General features: G+C 42.9%; 1 protein-coding gene across 4 annotated transcripts in view; it reads right to left on the bottom strand.

Annotated features, from left to right (window-relative positions):
* The window catches only part of LOC139386582 (partitioning defective 3 homolog), a 232,113-nt gene that overhangs the window by 16,770 nt on the left and 202,079 nt on the right, over window positions 1-13,264 (bottom strand). For 3 of the 4 annotated variants that reach the window (XM_071132243.1, XM_071132242.1, XM_071132244.1), the window contains one exon: window positions 3,339-3,459. In XM_071132243.1, the coding sequence (XP_070988344.1) occupies window positions 3,339-3,459 (121 nt within the window). Of the gene's footprint in view, window positions 1-3,198; window positions 3,460-13,264 lie in introns of those variants that run through there. The other variant, XM_071132246.1, reaches the window with a different exon arrangement.

Below are 13,264 nucleotides of genomic sequence, written 5' to 3' on the forward strand. Positions count from 1 at the left end.
GAAGGCACTCTATATGCACAGGGAGCATAATTGAGTTTTCAGCGACATATGTTACCATTTTCCATAATTTGGCAATCAGTATGGCAGAGAAAAAAAAATCTAAGAACACAAAATTACTGTTGATTACTATGCGGTTCTGTAAGACGTTGGTTATTCTGTTATTTAGAAATAAATTGTGATGGCAATTATGTCTGACTCCCTTCAATGGTGCGGTCATGGGAACAGGGTAACTTTGCTTTCTATCGGTAATGTAAATAAACAATGTGATGGTATTATCAAGGACTTTAAATCGGCAATCAGCAGTTGAAACAACGTGATTTGGTAAAAAGCGGAGTGTAGGGGCTGGAGAAATGTGACCGCTCTCAAATTCAGACAGCTCTGCTGGCAAGGACAAACCACCCCATATATCAAATGTATAGTTTAAACCATGTTTTGAGGCTATGTAGTGTTTGTTACATTTACATTGTTTACAAACATTGGAGAAAAACAAGCTTATATTTCGGGTTCTGATGGGGTACGACAGTTGAACTAAGCACATGTGGCATTTATAAGTAATATTCTTCAACAAAACATATCATTAATTTAGAAGTCAAAAAATGGATGAAGCAACTGCAGATTGCCCCTTTAATGACTATGCCGAGTCCAAAATAGCACCCTATTCCCCTAAGGCGCTGGGCAGTAGTGTACTATACAGGGAATAGGGTGTCATTTGGGACACAACCGATATGTACATGCTTGACTGTGTAGAGCAACAAAGCGCAGCTTGAAAGCCCTTCCCCACACACATGGCACACTCAGTGTCTCAAAACAAGACCAAGCTTTTTATTTGATTTATCATCATCACCTCTAAATGAAGCCCAGGGCCCGTCTCAGAGTAGGAGTGCTGATCTAGGATCAGTTCTGCATTTTAGATCACAGTGAATGATCCTAGCTCAGTACTCCCACTCTGATACACCTGATTCATACAGCCCCAGAGGTCAAATGGAGTCTGTTCATGAGCTCTCCGTTTACAATTGTTAGAAAACTCATTCAAATCAATCCTTAGACAACGCCATACAAAAGATTAGAAAAACGATACATGTTGACAGTCTAAAAACAACATCACATGTATATAGAGGCCTAAGAGACGAAAGTTGAATTAGTACAAATGTACTTCATAACAACGTATAGGAGTAATACAGCCAACTATTTAAATATACACAGCAGTGGTTATAGGACAAAGACATGACACAACATTATATACATATTCTAGAAATATTAAAAAGTAGTGACTTTCAAACATTAGGCAAATTATTTTGCTGATCATTCATCATTTTACGTTGTAACAGACAGAATGTAAAATGTATACTGAAGGCATACTGCTGGTGTAATGGATGGAAGAATAGGACATAGTGCAGTCTTTACCTACGAACCAGAGACCTTAAATTACATCATAGAAAGGTATTCTGTAAGAATTATCAAGGCATTTCCAATTGTTAATTGCTTGAATTATCACTCATCCTATTTTGGTGGCCATGCCAACAAAAGAGTACAAATTCAAAAAAATCCACAACGCCCGAACCTCTTCTCTAAAAAGGCACAGTTAAAAACCGACAATTGCGGGGGTGCTTTCTTATCACACAGAAAGCACCCCCGCAATCAGACACACAGACAGGAGTCCATTGGTCCTTGAGAAGGTGGGCGGGTCCTTGTTTTGTGAGACAGACAGACAGACCAACAGATGGCATTGATGGCAGATGGGATGAGAAGGGTGGTGCGACGGGGGTGGTGGTCGTGACGGGTGGGGTTAGAGGTCAGGTGAGCGTGCCAGAGGGTCACATGCTCCTAGACGCATGCAGGTGGAGATGTTGGTTGCATCCAAAAAGGCACCCTATTTTCCCATGTAGTTCACTACTTTTAACCAGGTCCCATAGGCCTCTAGCCAAAAGTAGTGCACTAAATAGGGAATAGGATGCCATTTGGGACTTAACCGTTGTTGTAAGAGTTATTGGGTCGTTCCATATGATTTGAAACCCTTTCTGACTGCATCCTTTTTGATTTGAATTGAACCTTTCATACATGTTTGCGGTGGTAGACTTTTCGGACCTGAATGCCAAAACATTCAGGAGACCATTTTACATACCCCACCGTAACATGAGAAATCCATGTTTCTATCACTGAAAAAAAAAAAAAAATTGAATTTGATATTATTTAAAAGCTTACAAACAGGATTGTCAAAGTATTTTATAATTTGAACTTTGAGCACTTCTGGGTCTCTCCACAAAGAGTGCCTTTTGCGTGCATCCCTTTGATATTTTATGTAGAATTTGTGCGCCAATATTGTATTTTAAAAGCCTGTTATATTAAATGAAGTGCTCTTTAATATATACCACATGGATAATTAAATAAATCAGATTTTTAATATTAATAAACACTAAAGTGCCAAAATGCAGCATTTTGACATGTCCCTCCATACACCCTCTGACTTCTAAGAAGATTTCTTACCCATTTTACCCCAACATTTCTCCACTTAACACCAACATTTCTCCACTTAACACCAACATTTCTCCACTTAACACCAACATTTCTACACGTTTTCACCATCATTCTAATGCCCTAGTTATTTAGTTGCTGTGACAAAGTAATTTCTGTTTCTGAATATTATTATTCATTTGATGTTATTAGTGATTCTTTTAAAGGTCAACCCTGTTACACTGAACTCTCGTTTTAATATGGTAAACAAAAGGAAAAAAAAGACTTTGAACTAATAGTCAAATCATAGTGTAAAAGCAGATGAGCTGGTCCTACTCATTTTCTGGTGTATTGTGGTAGAAAACTGAGCGGGTTGAGCACAACACCCTTTAGATAAATAGACAGGCTAGAAATGTTTTAAAAATACAAAAATTGTGAAGCTAGAATGACATTTTCCCTCCCTGTTGGACACAACAAGCTTCCATTCCCCCTGTCACAAGTGTATTTATGGCTGATTTAAGACGAAGTCGCCAAACTTGTTACGGTCGTTGAAATCATATGGAACAACCCTATTAGAGAAGAACCTGGGTTAGGTGGGAGACTCAGAGGAGTTAATGAGAAGAAGCTCCACAGGCTGAGGTTGTTCAGTCAGTGTCATACTGGACAGTCCATACTCAGGGCTGGCCCGGTGGTTGTGAGGTTAGTGGTAGTAGGGGGCTCCACGATGTAGCCAGCTAGCCAGCCAGCTAGCCAGGGTATTAGCAGCCCTCCTAGGCTGGCAGTGGTGGGGAGGTTGGTGGTGGTAGTTAGTGAGGGGGCCCATGGAGGAGGTCCATGGAGAGCCAGGCAGGACCGACCTGGTTCTCAGCCCGGTCTCAGACACTCACCCAGGGCTGCTCGAAGTTGTAGGTGCGTCTCCGGTCGTCAGGGTCGTCGTCTCCCCTGGCCTGCTGGAACTCGTGTCTCAGCCGCTGTATCCGGTCGTGGTTGCTAGGCGCTAGTCTGTTGCTGCAAGGGGTTGAGAGTGAGAGAGGAAATACTACATGAGCATGGTGGTGGCCCATTTGGAACAAGTCGGTGTCTCAAAATGGCACAGCATTTCCTATATAGTACACTACTTTTGACCAGAGCCTACAGTGCATTTTACATTAGGGAACAGTGTACCATTTGGGACTGTTTCCATCAGCATAGCTGGGAAATGGTCCAGACACTGGACTGTAATACACAGTAGAGCAGCGTTTCCCAAACTCGGTCCACAGGACCCCAAGGGGCGCACGTTTCGGCTTGTGCGCTAACACTACACAGCTGATTCAAATCAAAGCTTGATGATTAGTTGATTATTTGAATCAGCGGTGTAGTGATAGGGCAAAAAACGAAAGGTGCACCCCTTAGAGTCCCAAGGACAGAGTTTCGCAAACCCAGCAGTAAAGCCTCAAATATTAATCAAACTAATGTATACTAATGTATTATTCATAACCATGGAGTATGGTGTCCCTAATGGCACCATATCCCTTATATAGTGCACTACTTTTGACAAGAGTCCTATGAACTGTCAAGAGAATAGGGAGAATTTGGGACACAGGGAAGAACAAAGCAAAGTAGTGTGAACAGTCGATAGTCAAGCTACATCCTCAGGCCACACATCACTCACCAACTTCCGTCCATTGTCTCTAAGCACACTCATAAACAACCACGGCCCACTAAAACACATCACCTGGCTCGTCTGCATTCTTATTGAACTGACCTTGACCAGAGAGAAAGAGGTCCTCTGTAGCTCAGTTGGTAGAGCATGGCACTTGCCATGCCAGGATAGAGGGTTCGATTCCTGGGACCACCCATATGTAAAATGTATGCATGCATGATTGTAAGTAGTTTTGGATACAAGTGTCTGCTAAATGGCATATATTAAGTCTCTACATTATACAGTAAGGCAGCCCTTGTCCCAGAAGCAGTGATGAAGATTGGAATGGTTGCGGTGACCGTATTTCTGCCACACCGGCAGTCAGGACGACAATAAAATTCCATGTGAATTGTTAAGTCACAGTAATCTCCTCTTATGCACTCTGGACATGCTTAGGTAGTACCCAATTTGCTAACTACCATCAGGTGCTCAGGGCTCCATCAGGTCCCAATGGCCTGGTACTCAGGGCTCTATTGTTCCTCCATCAGGTCCTAATGGCCTGGTTCTCAGGGCTCTAATGTTCCTCCATCAGGTCCTAATGGCCTGCTACTCAGGACTCTATTGGTCCTCCATCAGGTCTTAATGGCCTGCTACTCAGGGCTCTATTGTTCCTCCATTAGGTCCTAATGGTCTGCTACTCAGGGCCCTATTTTCCCTCCATCAGGTCCTAATGGCCTGGTACTCAGGGCTCTATTGTTCCTCCATTAAGTCCTAATGGTCTGGTACTCAGGGCTCTATTGTTCCTCCATTAAGTCCTAATGGTCTGGTACTCAGGGCTCTATTGTTCCTCCATTAAGTCCTAATGGTCTGGTACTCAGGGCTCTATTGTTCCTCCATTAAGTCCTAATGGTCTGGTACTCAGTGCTCTATTGTTCCTCCATTAAGTCCTAATGGTCTGGTACTCAGGGCTCTATTGTTCCTCCATTAAGTCCTAATGGCCTGGTACTCAGGGCTCTATTGTTCCTCCATTAAGTCCTAATGGCCTGGTACTCAGGGCTCTATTGTTCCTCCATTAAGTCCTAATGGTCTGGTACTCAGGGCTCTATTGTTCCTCCATTAGGTCCTAATGATCTGGTACTCAGGGCTCTATTGTTCCTCCATTAAGTCCTAATGGTCTGGTACTCAGGGCTCTATTGTTCCTCCATTAGGTCCTAATGGTCTGGTACTCAGGGCTCTATTGTTCCTCCATTAAGTCCTAATGGTCTGGTACTCAGGGCTCTATTGTTCCTCCATTAAGTCCTAATGGCCTGGTACTCAGGGCTCTATTGTTCCTCCATTAGGTCCTAATGGTCTGGTACTCAGGGCTCTATTGTTCCTCCATTAAGTCCTAATGGTCTGGTACTCAGGGCTCTATTGTTCCTCCATTAAGTCCTAATGGTCTGGTACTCAGGGCTCTATTGTTCCTCCATTAAGTCCTAATGGCCTGGTACTCAGGGCTCTATTGTTCCTCCATTAGGTCCTAATGGTCTGGTACTCAGGGCTCTATTGTTCCTCCATTAAGTCCTAATGGTCTGGTACTCAGGGCTCTATTGTTCCTCCATTAAGTCCTAATGGTCTGGTACTCAGGGCTCTATTGTTCCTCTAACCACTCTGACATCAATGCAAATACAATCAAAAATCACACCAAACACTTATCATCATAACAGTATGGTGCTTTGGTGCTTTTAAAACTCAGCTCACTGTGATTGATTTGAAGAAAGAAGTTCAACAACAGGTTGAAACAGTGTAAGACATGGTTATTGTGGATGTTGTTTCAAAGCCTAACATAACAAAATGGACAGCGCTTTCAACACCCATACGCATACTAGTTCAACACCCATGCGCACATTAGTTAAACACGCAGACGCATACTAGTTCAACACCCATACGCATATTAGAGCTTATGCATACACATATACCTATATATGCCCAAGCGCGAAAAAATTGAGATTGTGCCGTTATAAAATACATATTACGCAAGGCAGAAAAACATGACAAAAAAAGTTATTTAAGATGTCTTTGGTACATAATTGGTCTAGCCTTTACTCCAAATTCAAACAAATTCTTGTAATCACCTTTGAGTGTGGCCTGTATCATTCTGGATGGACTGGTTACCTTATGATTTGGGAGAGAACTTCGAGGCCTAGCGGCTAGGCCTTCAATTACAGTGAAATAACCGGAGTGGTCTATCCAGCATGAGTGGGACAGTGATCTCCATTTGCTATTGGAGTGCATACGGATGACCTTTCCCCTTGCCCCTGTTCCTACCCATTTAATAATGATAACTGTACATATTAGTAAAGACAATATTACATTGAGAATAGTCTGATGGGTGATAATAAACTTGATGAGAGAACGGTCTGTGCAGCCTGAGGAACAGAGCGCAAGCTCTTCTTTGCGACGTTCTTAAATCACCAACAGCCTTTAGCCGGTCCATGAGGCCCCATTACATGTTTTGATTTATAAGACATTCTAAGGTTTGTATCTCTCACAAGTTGCCAAATTACTCAATCTAGCGTATAGGACCTGTTTCAAATGATCACTTTTACGCTCAACAGAGCTCAACAGAGCCACTTCATCTGCACACTCGCTCCGGAAAGGGAAAAATATCCATTCGATTTTATTCAGCCAAGTTAAATTATATTCTTCTTATTCTTACTCATACTCTGTCCTTCCGATATCCATTTTCTCCATTATGTTTCTTTAGAGCTGCCTAAATGAAATGCTGGATATATGGTGATGGTGTATATTAAATTGATTCATTAGACTTGTTAAATGTAGATGTTCCAAAGGCACATCAGCGGCTTGTAATGAGCGGAGGCACGGAGATGACAAATGTGTTTATGTTAATTAGGGTCAATTACCGTGAGACCGACCCCCCTTTTAGCATGACAATAAGAGAGGCGGAGAGAGAGAGACAGAGGGGTGGGAGAAAGGACGCCCAGCTATGTACGTGGAGGTCATCTGTGGTCCCCTGGAGTAAAGCTAATTCAAACCTGACTTCTCTGTTAGACTACCACTCTGAACAGCCCTGTCAGGTGACTAGAGAGCATCAGCAGGAGAGAGATCAGAAGTTGACTTTTCAACTTTCAAACACAAGCCAGTAACTTTCCTGGACATCCTTTTATGATCTCTTTAAAAGCCCCCACCACCCCCAAAAAAGCCCAGCTCTTAAAACTCTCCTGTCTCAGGAGTTCCTATGAAATAGCCTTACAACATCCCAATCATTAACAACAAAGCATTGCTTCCAAAAACCAGACAACTGAAACAGACAGGCTGTTTGGGGATCTATGAAACAACTGCAGACGTTATCTCAATCATTTGCAAAAAAAATAAAAATGCATTGGATCAATACCTAAATCATTACTGACAAACATTGGATCCATAACCACAGAACATATCCATTAAGCCTGTTTAGGGTAGGAAACTGCCATGTGTGATCTGTCAAATCACTGTGATCTTTAACTCAGCCATATCCCCTTTGAACACAGATGACCCCGGGGCACCATGTGTGACCCTGCCTATAGGTCACAGCACCATCAGCGTTCAGGATAACAGAATGCCTTTATTAGATATTAGCCTGCCATGCAACCTGTGAACAGATGACTCAACAGAGCACTGGGCTATTCCCTATGTAGTGCACTACCTATGACCAGGGCCCATTAGTGCATTGTTTGACCAGAGACTAAGTAGGGAATAGGGTGCAATTTGGGAGCACGGTAGGATTTTTATTTTATTTTTTTTAAACAGTTATTGCTTAGAATTATAGTTTTGAAGCACTGACATTTTTCATAATACTGGGGCTGGCTAATATTGAATTGGAAAAAGTGTGTGTGTCTCAGTGTGTGTCAGTGTGTGTCCCCCCTACTCTTCAACATCATAACACTATGAAATGGAACAGAAATGTTTGGATGTTTCAATGTACCCCTCGGTATCACCCAATAAGACTTTAAACAGAGATTTAAATTATTAAGGAACACAGGATTTTTAAAAGGCTTTCCTTCACTGACAAAAAACTAAATCAACCATAGAAAATAACAAAAGAGAGATAAGGAAATCTCCTGCAGTGAGGTGAGGGAGATTTAACGTTAGATGAGTTTCATCCTATGGACAAGCTCACTCAATATCTGCTGCTGTGTCTGGCCTGAAAGGTCAGCGTTTACAGACTTTGGCCTCTGGGGCTCAATAACAACAGACTTGGGCCGCATCCCAAACGGCACCCTATTCTTTACGTTTAAATCCCGGGCAGTAAAAGCCATGGTCCCTGGTCAAAAGTAGTGCACTACATGGCGAGCCATTTGGGACTCAGCCTTGGCCTGGCAGGTGACTGGTAAGCTATTTATTTCATGTTATGATAGGATGTGCCCTTTAAGTTTTGTCTGTGGCTTTAAGCTTGGTCAGGACTAGGACAGTAAAAGTGGCTACGACTTCAGCAGAACAAAATAATGCCTACAGCCAAACAAAACAACTTCAAAAACATGATTGGCGGCCCAGAGAGTCACACCAGTTTGGAGTGAATAGTAGCCTAGGAATAGGGCCACGGCTCTGAGTCGGGCCTTGACCGGGGCGAGTCGGTGGAGCTGTCCCCCAGGTGCTGACTCACATCTGTGTGGCTCTGGGTGAATGTAAAGACGTACAGGACTCATTAATTCCACTCAGAATGGACAGCAGATGTTCGCAGCCATAAATCTAAAACCTAAAACTCTGGTTTGAGAGGTACAGAGAAAAGTGACGGGTCAAACTTGGAGCCATTGACCAAAACTCAACTCCTTGAGTTTTGGTCAAAAGGAGCCGTCACATGAGCCTGGTCACAGATTTGTTGGTGTTGTCTTGCCAACTCCAATGGGTGGCTATGCAACACAAACAGATAATGACCATAGGGAGTTGGCTAGACAGAACAAACAGATCATGAAACCAGGCTACTGTCACATTGCAGTCCCTATTAATTCTCCCTCCCCAAGGAGGTCAAAATCAAAGGCTGTCTATAGGGGAGCCCCTACAGTAGAATGTAAAATACAGTAAATGACAGTAGCAGCTGATCCAAAGGCTCCTAATCCCCTGGAATCAATCCGAATGGCCTCTTTCAGAGCTCCTCTTCCTTCCCACCCCTCAGGACATAACAGGAGCATCTCACAGATAGAAATGGTACAAGACAGCAATGGAAAACACCCATCCTGATCATATTAATATGTGGGGGAAGTTGGAGAGCAGGGTTCTTACTGGACTCCAGAGGGAAGGAAAGAGCACCACTGGGAGCGACGGAGGCTTTACGAATCCATCTCTGGATGAGCAGATCATCCCCGTTCAATCCCAGGCTGTAAAAGCCAGCTGCTGTTCTGTCAATCTCACCACCAGCAGTCAGCCTATAAGAGGGCTCTTTCCATGCACTGTTCTTACTTGTCAAATGAACTTACTTCTTTTTTTTGTCTGTGTTGTGCGTGTAAATTAACGTATGCTATTTTCTTGGCCAAGGCTCACTTGAAATAAATCCTCAAACTAAATGTGTCTTCCCTGGTGAAATAAAATGTAAATACAAAATTAAATAAAAGCAGACCACGGGAGTCACATAGGATTATGGGATCCTTAGGACGGAGACAGACATTGTTATGATGAAGACCCTTGTGGTGAGTGGTGTGCCCTTGGTTTAGGGGGAACGCAATTAGGGACCTTCCTTCTTAAACTGAGAGGAAGGAAACACATCTCTTTTGCTGCGTTCACATAGGGAGCCCAATTCTGATATTTTGCCCAATTATTGGCAACAGATCTGATCTGATTGGTCAAAACACCAATTAGTGGCAAAAGATCAGATTTGGGGTACCTGTGTAAAACATAGCCTTTGGCAGACTAGCTCGATAGAACCAGTGTGTGCATTTCGCTCTATAACATGTTCGAGCACCACCACAAGAAGGGGAAAAAACATGGTGAACTAAAAACCTTATCATTTTGGTATTTAATTTGGATCCCCATTAGCTGTTGCAAAGGCAGTAGCTACTCTTCCTGGGGTCCACGCAAAACATGAAACATAATACAGAACATGAATAAACAATTACAGCTCAAGGAGAGAACTACATACATTTGAAATGTCACATATAGTCTACATATCAGTACATACAAACAATATCTAGGTCAAATAGGGGAGAGGCGTTGTGCCGTGAGGTGTTGCTTTATCTGTTTTTTGAAAGCAGGTTCACTGTTTATTTGAGCAATATGAGATGGAAGGGAGTTCCATAATACTGAAGTTTTCTTGAATTTGTTCTGGATTTGGGGACTGTGAAATGACCCCTGATGGCATGCCTGGTGGGGTAAGTGTGTGCTGTGTAACACTGAAAATAATTAGGAATTTTCAACATATGAATGTTTCTTACAAAAACAAGAAGTGATGCAGTCAGTCTCTCCTCTACTTTTGGCCAAGAGAGACTGACATGTACAGTATTGATATAAGCCCTCTGATTACAGTGAAGAGCAAGAGGTGCTGCTCTGTTCTGGGCCAGCTGCAGTTTTTATAGGTCCTTCTTTGCAGCACCTGACCATGTGACTGGGCAATAATCATGATAAGATAGAACTCGAGCCTGCAGGACTTGCTTTGTTGAGTGTGGTGTCAAAAAAAGACAAGTATTTCTTTATCAAGGACAGACCTCTTCCCAACCACTGAATCAAAATGTTTTGACCATGACAGTTTACAATCCAAGGTAACACCAAGTCATTTAGTCTCCTCAACTTGTTCAACAACCGCACCATTCATTACCAGAGTCAGCAGAGGTCTAGAATTTACAGAATGATTTGTACCAAATACAATGCTCTTATTTTTTTAGAGAGATTAAGGACTAGTTTATTATTAGTTATGATTGGTGGGATCATAATCATATAATGGGGCGGTATATATATATTACAGTAAGTGCCTTTCTGACAGCCGTGATTGGTCCATTAACTGATTGACTGATTTGAGGTGATGGATGGGGGCTCCCATGGACCCTAGACCTAGAGAGACAGGAGTGTGGGCGGTGCATTCAGCCATGTTCCACCCAGCCCCTTACTTTTGGCAGCGTCACAAATGTCACCCGCTTCCCTATATCCTACACTACTTTGGAATGAAGAGAATAGGGTGCCATTTGGGACGCAGGCTTTATCTCTCTGTTACGACCCCCCACCACCACCACCACCACCATCCAACCGCCATCCATCACACACGACATCTCACCAGTCGATCATGGCCTTGACAGCAGGCCATTATGGCAGAGCTCTATGACTGTGATGGTGCACAGTAGGGGTTGAGCAGTGTTAATACTGTATTCACATGCTCATTTGGCACCTCTATTGTTGCCTGTGCTTTCCAGTGCATTTATCTAGTGATGTGTAACAGATTCCTAGGGCCTGAAGGCTACTGTTCTATGAACGATTTTTGGAGGCCTAGATATTACACTATTGTCTGCTTTGGTGAAACAGTAGACGTTACATAGCACAATGAAACATGCATGAGACGCACTGTCTGTATGGGACAGCAGGGATCTGAGATACGGCACTGATGAGACATCGATCGCAAGGCATGATTAGGACGCTCCCTTCCTGGTAAAAGGAGAGACGGTGTTACCAATGGAGGACAAGCAGTTCCATGTATTTGCTTGTCGTAACCCAGCACACCGTTGATAGGTTGGTTTGTAAAGCATGACATTGGCCAGAAATTAAAAGCAGACCTACACCATGTTACACACATTATTGCTCCTGGCGGCGCCATAAGCCTGAAATGGAAAACACACTTCACCATCTCTCTCCATGACGGTACAATTTAGTGCGAGTAAATATCAGGCAAATATTGTAATTCAGTCTCAGACATTCAGACAGCAGTTGCTCTGGAAATATATTGATACGTTGTTAAACTGAAATGCCACTTAAATCTATCCCATTATTTCTGTGGATTTCAATGTTTACAGTTGAGGAGGTTATACGTGGTTGCAGCCAATGGGATGGCTATTACTGTAACCTAGTGCTATTGGAGCAATGGAAGCTTGGCTGCGGATGGCTACTGTTGGACATTTACATGTGTTTTGGTTAATTGTTGGGTTGTATAGCCATTGCTTTGTTTTGCCATTTCATAACTAAATGAAACTGGTACACTGAAATGAATAGCTGTGATGACAAAAAAACAAAAAGGTGACATTTTGTCATCCTAATTGAATATGGTTGATTAAATAAACATAGCATTCTAAAAGTAGTAAATAATTCATCACATTCAAATGACGACTTCTTGATTTATGTTGGACTGAAATGTCGCCTGCCTTGAATCTTTCAAGGAGCTCCCGTGGAGCTGGGTGGTAGTTGTGCCAGTGTTTGGCCAGGAGAGGCAGAGCCAGTGTCCAAAATGGCACCCTACATAGAGTACTACTTATGACCACAGCCCTATGGGCCCCTATAAAAGGAATAGGGTGCCATTTGGAACGCACAGGGTATTTTATCAGTGTGTGTATGCTCTCTCCGTATTTTATTCTGATGTAGACAGATAAAGACGGTTGGCAGTGTGTGTTGGCGCTTGGCCAGTGGCACTGCCCTTTGAGGAGAGGGTATGTTTTGAGCTGCGCCTGCGAACGTTTGGAACGTGCATACAGAGTCTAATTTGGCCTGGTTCATGGACACTAGCTGAATCCATTAGCATTGGGTCCTCTGGCCCACTGAGCAAGTAGATATATCAAAATACTCTGTTCAGCTGTCTATCTTCCTCTCAATGGAGAACAAACTAGACCAAACACATTATGGCCTGGGTTTCTACCTCAAATATACTGCATTTGATTGAATAACTAGTCTAGGCCTGTGTGCGATGACTTTGGTATTGATCAGTCTCTACTGCAAATAAAGACTTAATGCAACTTCATCACCGTAATTATCCCAGATAATCCCGAGGTGATCTTTTATCCCAGGAAGTAAACTGACATAATGAGTAAAAGAAAATCCCTAGTTTTTAGCGACATCGTGCAGAATACAGACAGAGGCGTACGGAGTGTCTAATCTACATGGAGTATCGACAGGCCCAAAACAGCGGTCTTTGTGAGGACTCAAGGATTTAAACTACTCTCAGCTCGTCCCAGTAGCAGATAGTAGGGAGCGTGACTAACATACTGACTAAGGGCATCAGTCAGTGAGTCTCTCAGTGGATGTTTTGAG

The sequence above is a fragment of the Oncorhynchus clarkii genome, chromosome 28, assembly GCF_045791955.1.
Source record: "Oncorhynchus clarkii lewisi isolate Uvic-CL-2024 chromosome 28, UVic_Ocla_1.0, whole genome shotgun sequence".
NCBI classification, from domain to species: Eukaryota; Metazoa; Chordata; class Actinopteri; order Salmoniformes; family Salmonidae; genus Oncorhynchus; species Oncorhynchus clarkii.